Source organism: Trichogramma pretiosum, unplaced genomic scaffold (assembly GCF_000599845.2).
Source record: "Trichogramma pretiosum strain Unisexual culture from Peru unplaced genomic scaffold, Tpre_2.0 scaffold11, whole genome shotgun sequence".
NCBI lineage: Eukaryota > Metazoa > Arthropoda > Insecta > Hymenoptera > Trichogrammatidae > Trichogramma > Trichogramma pretiosum.
Genome location: NW_019641702.1, coordinates 1,388,968 through 1,399,359, shown reverse-complemented (window position 1 = coordinate 1,399,359; position 10,392 = coordinate 1,388,968). Strand labels below are relative to the sequence as shown.

Below are 10,392 nucleotides of genomic sequence, written 5' to 3'. Positions count from 1 at the left end.
TTACCCGATTTGTCTCGGGCATCGATTAGCACCACTCCACCCTTTTTGTCAACGATCTCGAAGAAAAACTTCAGTAAATCATCTTTGCGTTGTCTCTTGCAAATAATATGCAGAGGCGTCATTCCATCCACGTTGGCAAAATTGAAATCGGCTCCTCTTCTCAACAAAAATTCAGCCACCTCCTTGTTGTCCTCTTCGAGAGCAATGTGCAATGGTGTATTACCGTTCTTGTCCGCCGCGTCGATCTGCAACGGCTTATAATTTTCTTCGCTGAGCTCGAATAACATACTCGCTATGTCATCGGTATAAAATGCGCCTCTATTGCAAGCAAAGTGCAGAGCTGCATGCCCCTTCTTATTGGCCAAATTAGGATTGGCACCTCTGTCCAACAGCAATTCAACCATTTGTCTTTTTTTAAAATAAAGAGCCAGGTTTAGCGCTGTGTTACCTTCTTCGTTCTTGGCATCGATCGGCAACGACTGACGTCTTTGCCTGCAGGTCACGAATAAACTATGCAAAAAATTGTCACGATCGCCGAAGCTTTTGCAAATATTGTGCAGAATAGACGCTCGCTCGCGATTGAGCAGAGTAGGATCGGCGCCTCGTCTCAGCAACAGTTCGGCCACTTCTTTGCAGCCCTTGCCCAGAGCCACGTGTAGCGGAGTATCGCCTGTACTTCTCCAGATGCAATTAGGATCCTGCCCGAGGTCGAGAAATCGCTCGACGATGTGATAACGGCCATATTGGCAGGCCACATGGAAATGTGACAAACCAGATTCGTCGATGTAATTTGCGTCAAACTTATCAAAAATTTTAAAAAGATTTTCGACGACGCCCACGACACCGCGAATGTCACCTACGAGTTCAGCCGCATAATGTACTGGTGTGCTTCGACGCAGCAATGGTTTGCCGTCCTCGTCGACTTTGGGCTGATCGTCTATGTAGCCGGTGCGTACGACAAAATCGACGAATCGTCCTTTTTTATGTCTACATTTATTACAAATGTATTTTAAGGAATCAGTGAGAAGAGTTTCAATTTCTTCGGGCTGAAAATGGTCTCGTAGATTTGGAAGTCGTTCCTTCCAATCACTGATTAAAGGATAGAGATGACGAAGAAATTCAATACGCTCCTCTTCGTTCTCGTAATTCACTTTTTTTGTTAAGCTCTTCAATCTTAATTCGTACAGACGATTCACGTATTTTAAATCATAGTCCGCAATAATTTCGCCGCTACTATCAACGGATTCGTCGCTGGACGACATGTCTATATCGTTCACACACAACACACAATCACTAATAATTCAAAATAATATAACTTTTTTCTTTAAAATTACGGGCTACGGTCTATGGATTCTTTTTGATGTTCACGCAATGGAGTTATAATGAACACTGACCACAGATGCTCTTCAAAGATACAAAGTTGACCCATGCAGCACGAGATGTGTAGCTATGTAGCTATATATGGAATAATGTTACGATTAGAAAGTATAATTTCGGAGTAGCATACTTAATTGTAGTCAAATTGTGTACACCCACTCTATGAACCTGCGCAGCAGCGCGAGAGATGCGAAGTACGATCGGCGCACTATACGATGCACTATGTAGTGCTACTTTCATCCGACTTGGATTTGTATAATTTTGATTCATTTCTTAATGATTTAATTTTTTTTTTAAATCTTTGATTATGTTATATGATTTTATTCAATGACCGAATGAAGCAAAGTTTCAAAACTTGTAAACGGGGTAAGAGTCTGTTTGAAACGTTTTAATGTTTCTTTTACGGCGAGGCGATGTAAAAATTTGATTTTTTATGGTAAAAAGAGATTTTGTGTTTTTCTTATTGAAATATGAAGTTAACGGGCTCTGGACCCTGAGCTCACAGAATAAGAGAGGTAGATAAGTAGTTTCATATTATGAATGCACAGAAAATAGGATACTGGAAAATTTTATTGATGAGATAGATATACCAGTCATAAAGTGAATCTAATGCTACTGTATGAAATTAGAACCCTGTTCAGGTCTCATTATGGTACTCTCATGTGCTTTTATAAACGTGTATCATGTGTAAGGCGTAGGCACATTCACCGTACACCATGAAAATCGAAAGTTAGGCGGAAAATTTAAAAAAAAAAAAAAAACAACAATAGAATCTCTTGTTTGCTTCATTTTTCTCGAGCATATCTCAATTTTTTCACTACAGAGGAGAGCTCATGATATTTTTGAGAAGCAATAGAACGCGTATAAAGAAGGCACTTGTCTCACGAATGAAATGAAAATATAATGAAAAAACGTAAATTAATGAAGATGTTATTGCGCTTCCGCGACCGACTTGTTTTTCACGCCACTTTTTTTTCGGAATATTTTTATTTTTGTTATGATGAGGAGGACAATTGAATATTATTTTGTTTTACAAAAATAAAGTTTGATATATATTATTATTATTTACAATGAATTACAATTATTAAGGAAATCATTAACTGTGACAGATTGCTTAACTTTATTTGACTGATAAAAATTATTCATAAATTTTTATGCAACCAGCCGCTGATGTGTCAGCAAAGCAACATTAAATTGAACTTCATCTTGTATGAGTTCTTTTATTTCATACTTCATTGACTCTTCATAAGCATAAGTAACCGATGTATCTGATAAAAGTATGTTGCTTTTAACAAGGCAACGTATACAATTTTGCAATCTTGCACAAACTTCACGGTTTTCTTGGTCAATTCTTGAATAATCCTGAGTAAACCCTCCTTGCGAAGAATCTTGACCTGACTGACTAGCTCCAATCCATACATTACCATTATTGCCCAATATCAACACTGCCCCATTAGCTAGATTGTGAAAGTGTTGTTTTTGTCTTTTGATCATAGACGGTGATAACTTCATCATGATACCTTGTGATAATTTTCCATATTTTAATACTCTTGTATGCAATGACAAAGAGCCATCTGCAAATATACTCTGGACCTCTGCGCACACAACATCACCTTCTTGCAAATAGCGCCTCATAGCTTGCTCATCTTCAGCAGATCTTCTCCTCTACAATAACAATATTTACTCATAAGTATAATGTTATAAATTTCAATTCATTTTCATAGGATAAATAAATTTACCAATTCTCCTCCAGGTAAATTAACACTAGAAAGTAATAAAGCTGAGTCAAGTTTTGCATTGGTATCAACTTTCCATCTTTTTTGTTGAACTTCTGTTATACGACCAATAACAACATCTCCAATTTCTCCTTGATAGCGTGTTTTATAAGGTCTAACAGATATCAATTTGTTCACTCGTTCAAGGTTGCCAGCAACTGATGCTCGTAAAACTTGCTGTGTATCCATATAGGTTCCATGACCTCTTTAATATAATTGCAAATTGTTAAAAATTTCCCATCAGTCATCATTGATTGTCATTCAAAATCATAAATATAACTACCTCAAAAAATCTGGCTGAGTTGATATCTCCTCTCCAGGAGTATAAAATGCTGTGCGAGGATCTTGCTGTACAGGCAACGTATGATCAATTCGATTATTGGCTAATCGCACCAAAATTTTACTTTCGCCATTTTCCTCTGTATAACTCATTGTTTGTCAATTATGCAGGGATTTTGTTAAAAGGCGAAAATGAAATGTATACAAAAACACGTGTATACGAGAACGTAACCAAAACAACATACTATAGTCTTACGCCGCCACGGTGTACAGTCATTTTACGCCGGTCGTGACTCATGCTGTACGGAGAATATTTAGGGTGCGCTTATATTCGAATAATTTTTGTGTTACCTACATTTTTGGTGTCTCTTAATAAATCAATGAGTAATTCTCAAGATTTATTATTTGTATAAAATTTTATCGCATATATTTGTTAAAAATAAACATAACCAAAAAATGTTGCAAGAAAATTTAGAAGAATAATGCCTCTTATTCTAAAGGAAAGTTATTTTTCCATCATTTGTTTAAAAAGAATTTTAATGATCCAAAAGACGAAGAATATACTTGTTTTGAGGGATTTTTTCTTTTGTTAAAATTTAATAAATTCAGAAGAGTCGATTTTCTGAGGGAAATCGAGCCAATAAATCCAAGTATGCCTTTTTTGTGTGTGTAATTCAATCATAAAGTTTAGTTATAAAGTGTCCTGCTTGTTGATTCTATAAACATTTTTATCTACTTTCAATGAGACACAAAGGTATGTAAAAATGATTTATCTTACTGTTTTATTTAAAAACCAATTGACGGTATGTATCGTCTATCCACTAGATATAATATATTTTCATTTAATTATAGAATTATTTGGTTTAATTATTTAACACTTTTTTTGTGCCTACAAATAAGAGTGTACAATTATAATGAGGCATGCCTTCCCGGTAATTGGTTTAAAATCAACCTAATTTTATTAGAGCCTGTAATTTTCAAATTTATCCACGAAAATTATCACGATCGAACAAAATAGTTTCATTAAACGCATAAAATATTCAACAATTTAATATCTCTTCGTCGAGTTGAAAATCTTTACAAAAAAATATCAGTTGACATCAGCTCTCATATAGCAACTTCGGCGCTTATGCATTTTAAATGAGCTTGTCGCGAGTCAAGTGTCAAATGCAGTCGTGTATAGAATGAGCTAAGAATGTATTTTAATTAAGAGAATCTCGAGAAATGTCGATATATTTTCGGTACATACATCGCAGTTGTAGTATCCAACTACATATGTATAAATACTAATGCCGCTGCTACACGTATATCGCATACACACACGCGTACCTAAGTATACACGCGCGTCTGAGGTAATAATAATGCAGCGGACAACACACAGTACGACTCTGCGGGCGATATAGACTTCTCTCTCTCTGCCGCGGGATTTAAATAAAATAGGTTTACGATCGGTATGGATCGCAATTTGTGCAACGACAAATGCGATATTCGAGCGAATCACGCGAATGTATCGAAGCCCGTGTGTATACTCGGGGGCCGGGGCTCGCGCGTACGCACACGTCAAAATCAATAATTTGCTATTTTCATATGCAATACCTCGTTACAGATATTGTGTATCGGACGCTTCCAGCGAGCTGATCGTACACTGGGCTATTAAATTCGTGTCTTGTATATTAATCTATCCCCGTGTACAAGTAAAATAAAAATGTATTACTCAAAGGCCTTACGTACAACAATACAATTGTTTAGCATGAGTATTTTTTTAGTCCAGTAAAACAGACGTGTTAATTTTGGTGAGGCTTACATCTGATAATGAGAGAATCACGAGGTGGTGGTTGGCAAGACCCCATGAAAACGAAAAAATAATTAGAAGCAGTCTTTCCTCTGCTTAATTTTCAGAACGATGAGTCATGTTTCACTTCTTAATAACTCGATTAGGACTTACAAAAGGAGAAAAAAAGTAGTGTTTAGACTGTGCACAGTAATTTATCACGACTCTGTAAAAGATATGAGGTTCATTAAAATTCATGAAAACTCCTAAGAGACAGTATCATTTTTATGAGACTTTTCTTTGTACCAACCTGTGTTCTGGTTAATCAAATCTTCGTGTCGTTGTTCGTTCTTTCGAGTTATTTAATGCTCATTTATAGGCTCACTGACACAAACAACGATATAATGAAAAATTTTCCGTTTTATGCCGAAAAATGCCACATTTCAGCCTAATTAGCCCGTACGTTTAGGCTTATAAAACTTCACCAGCTACTCTGTATGCCAGATTTTGAAAACCCGCATCTGTTCTCAAAGAGGCATGTACATACACGTATACATCGTCAGCGGACGATTATATGGGCACTCTTGACTCGAGTCAGCAGAAATTCTTTCAGATGTATAATAGAGAGCCGAGTTTACCCGACCTTTTGTACGTGTATAGGTGCGCTTGAATGTCTTGTAAAATCGATTTTCAACGATTGCCCCCATAAAAATGTGCGCCTGTGGCCTTTACTTTGCCACTTATACACATTTACGATCCTCGGCTCGATAAAATCGATGCTAATGTATCTCGTATATAGCCATGAAAGTACGTCGAATCCTTTTCTCCTCGTCGGGCTCGTAAACGCACCGGTCGCGTTGATACGGCAATTATGATTCACGAGGCATACCTGCGGGTAAATTAAAATATAGCTACTGGAGTCGGAGTACCCTCGCAACACTGTATATGGGACACTCGTATGTGCGAGAGGAGCTATTTGTGTAAGGGCCCAAAGCGCCCATGAATACGTGAGTGATTCCCATTCAGTTTTATTATTCCAACTTGAAAGTAATGAGAAATAAAAACAATCAAAAAACTATCGATTAGATATTTTGAGATGATTTTTAATTACCATGTATGTAAAACAATTATATACCAAAACCACTATTTTTTTTGAATTCATAAACTCTTTATTGAATGAATTTTAGATTGATTGCATTTTAAGCAAATCGATTAGAAAAATTTTAAGAAACTTATTAGCTATTTTTATCCAATAACACTTTTTGTAACATTAATCAAGTACAGCAAATGCAAATACCTATTAAAATTATTCTCATACGATAATTTTTCAAGAAATTTTTTATTGCTCATTAGTATAATTCATGCAATAAAAATCATTTCTTTTTTCTTAATAACTGAAATAAAAATGTATTATACAGTAAATATTTTCATTAAGATCGTAGTTGATAAAATTCTATAATAAGATACTGTTTCGAATATAATGAGTGGTGCATTATAAATCAATACGTCACATAAAAGTGAAAGAGCAAGAAAAAAAGAGTGCGAAGAGAAAGAGGAGTATCAGATAGCTAGTCGGGTATAATAAATGCATCAATTTTGATATCTCACTTTGTAGCTCACTTTTTTTCTGCTCCTCGCGTCGGGAAAAGTATATTTAAAAAATGAGCTGCGCATGTAGTGAGCTGGCGCTTTCAATTTTACGGTGCGTTCTTTTTCGTTTGACCTTTTGCGGAAATAATGAATATCTTTTGCTGCCGCGAAAACAATTAATGCGTTCAGAACGAGTTGAAAACTCCAAAATATCTCACATTCGCGCGCTTGCAGCCGGGCATAAAGTTCGACGTTATAAAGCTTTATGTACAGAATAATACATATCGTGAAAATATGGCATAAGACGTATGTATGGAACAAAATGGAAAAGTTTTCATACCAAAAACTAATCAAACTCGGACAAGGAAACATAGTTTAGAATATCAAAGGTTTTGTATACATATAAGCGCGGCGCACTACGTAAAACCACAGAAGCTCGAGGCGTGCACAATAAAGGTCAAAAAGTTGGGCGTCGACTGTATGGCTAATTTGTCTTGAAATCTCTCAATTGTGTAGCAATGCCGATCTTTCCTGGTACGAAGTCTGCACGAGTACTCGCGCAGTAAATATGTCTGTGCTTGCGTCGACAGATGGGTGGGCATTCATTCCGAACCATGCTCGATCGAGCCTAGCTTCTCTCTTTTTTTTCTCCGAGATCACCCGCAGAGATAGCTCGGCTCTGTATAATGTAGATTTGCCTATGTACGGATCGTGCTTGTAGGCACCACACCCTCGATCTGGCATGATTCTTCGTCGGCGTCGACGCGCTTGCGGTTTCTTACTGTGCATAGCATATCTGAATATGCGGTATTTGTACGATTATCTTGCTTGGATGACCCGAAACAATGATCGAGCGACTCTCGTATCGGTCACGTTCATTGCACTTGGGATTAAAGAGCCACGAAAATTTCTACAGAAGACAGACCCATGTATGATACATTCTAATTAAACCCGAGGCACGCTCGTATTTCGACGCAGTCATTCTCAAATCGTAAAAAAATGATCGCTGACACAGAACAGATCATTTGACAGGGACACGACAGTGATCGAATCAGTCTCGAATAATTGAAACACAAGTGTAGCTCGTCGCACACGCGTCATCTTAAAATGAACGATTGGAACGATTGGAAAGAGTACAGTGGAACATGTGGCCTTTCTTCGCGCGTTCTCTCTAGCTCGCTCATAATCCGGCGAGGGTGTAGTTTTTCTTGTATACAGCGCATATAAGCTGCAATATAAATGTCGATCATGTATTCATTCGGTCGGACACGGGCGCACGCATACATCGGATCGTACCAAATACGCTCGCAAATTCATCGAAGAAAAAGCGTATACATAAAAGCCGGGCTCTGGCTGCTGTTGCCTGCACTGCTGTCGCTGCGCCAGCGGCATAAAGTAGCATGTTGAGCGGCATGGATATAAGTGTCCGACTTGTTACCAAATTAATTCCATCCCAATGAACGTTCCAGCACTTGTGCGCGCGTATTATATCCTCGCGACGCACTTCTCTCTTTTTTATACACTGCCTCTATGTACCATATACCCATTCGCACATATACAGAGCAGCTTTAAGAGAGCGAGACGCGTGCGCGCGTTTTGCGCTCAAGTGTCTCGACTGGCGCGCGCATTGTCCTTCATTTACATGCGCGACGTATGTGTATAGGCAGAACCTCGTGGTTGCCCGCATTCCCGTTACATGTATTCGGTATTCATGAGCGTCGATGTGTATAGACACTCCAGGGCCTGCACCGGAGCACACACACGTATACGCACAAATGCATCTCGAAGGGGTCACGGACTCCTCGGATGTGTGTGCTCGATATTTACGTACTGCACATACGCCCCGGCACGCGGATTAACAAGTATTTTGTGCACAAGCCCCGCAGCTACGAATGTACAACGATCCATTTCGCGGTGTAGTTTTTTTTTCACGATTTTGTAGCAAAAATCGATGCATCGGCTGGGCGAAGGATATTTCGCATTGGTACACGAATTTGATGCAAGTATATGGACGAAAAGCTCGATAAGCGCGGAGACCGTCAGTAGGCGCAGGGGGGCCGAGGATCGGGAGGCTGATATACCGCCTCACGAGTGGGACGATGATTCGGCACATCGACACATTGTGTATACGTACATGGAATATATATTCGGCGAGCGATTAGTAGTTTGCACACCATATAAGAGATTTTTTCAAAGCTATTGTGAAGATAAGAGAGTTCGAACGCACCGAAGGGGGATTTTTCGGCAAAGGGGCACCATAGTACTCTTTCTCTCTTTCTTTTGTTTGCCCTGAGCCGCGCAGAGGATTTAAAATTTTCACGAATGGAACATTAAAAATTGCAAAAAGAAAAACAACGAGGGTCTCGGGTACGACTGAGCTCTTAAGAGAAAAAAGAGCCAGCTTTATATAGCTATATAATATGTATCGTGATTCGATCGAAAAATAGACTCGGCTCTCGGCTAAGTAATTATTGTATCCGACGGAGCTTATCCCAAAGCCTGCCACCATACGCTACGACCACATGTTGAATGACAGCGGCTCTATACGGTCAAGTAAGCGTCGCACTTGGTGCGTCCACTATATACCATAATATATCTAGCTATGTGTGTTCGACGGACACGCGCGCGATATAATGTATAATATAAATCGCGCGACTCGCTGAGTCGAGACACCCTCGGCGAGTCGCGCGCGATGACATTAGCATAGATTACCAATCGTATGCGGATATATATATACGTGCTGCGGAATCGTATCAAAAGCTTGCGGGCCCACGTGGCTGGCGCGTGCGTCGCTAAATAGCGCGTAGTTATGACGCCAGTGTAGGAGTAATTTAATCGATCAACAAATTACTGTGCATCGAGTCTATGAATGAAAAATAAGTCAAAACTCAAAAATAAATACAGTAATAAATGCGATCTATGCGAAGCGACGAATCTTTACCGCAGAGATATAAAAGCAAGCGATTAAAGCAACAAAAGGAGGTATTGATGCTCTACGCTTCCAAGTTTCTATACGAAGCAACTTTTTGTTTTCTGATGCACCCTGCAATCATACTAAACTCTTGAATAAACATTGACGACGAAATCTCAGGGACCTATTAGCTCGTGGTTTGTCAAGTTTTTTTATGTGGTTGACGTTTTTTTTTAAAGAGACATAATATTTTTACACGTGGATAGCTGGTCTTGAAAAAATATTCAACAATAACAATAAGGGCTTATTACTGGCCACGATGCAGCGACGAACCCAACGCAGACCTAAAATATGATAAGTGTCACAGCTTAAACATTGTCTTTGCTTGAATTTCGTGTAATGCGCGAAAATACGCGAGAGCAGCTGTCCTGCGAGGAGATCATGCTAATTATCTATTCACCTACGCACGTCCCCTTTCCTTCTCGACCGACAACATTGGCATTACGCACACTTCGATAGGGTTTCTGCGGAATGCGCTTTATGGAAATTTAATGACGCAAGTTGGCGAGCTATTAAGAGAATATAGTATATAAAATTTATATTATACGAGTGCACGAAGGGGTTCGAGGCGAGGAAACGAAATTCATCATGTTCGTATGCGGAATACGCGCGTGTGCGGCTGGTTGCGC

The 10,392-nt window shown here is 38.8% G+C and overlaps 1 protein-coding gene across 1 annotated transcript; it reads right to left on the bottom strand.

Annotated features, from left to right (window-relative positions):
* Positions 1-2,473: 2,473 nt before the first annotated feature.
* On the bottom strand, positions 2,474-3,710 carry LOC106653851 (exosome complex component RRP4). Its single transcript, XM_014373444.2, has 3 exons — positions 3,436-3,710; positions 3,117-3,357; positions 2,474-3,042 (listed from the first exon to the last, which is right to left on the bottom strand). The coding sequence occupies exons 1-3, from the start codon at positions 3,582-3,584 to the stop codon at positions 2,530-2,532; spliced, it is 903 nt and encodes a 300-aa protein (XP_014228930.1). The 5' UTR covers positions 3,585-3,710; the 3' UTR covers positions 2,474-2,529.
* Between the last annotated feature and the right edge of the window lie 6,682 nt (positions 3,711-10,392).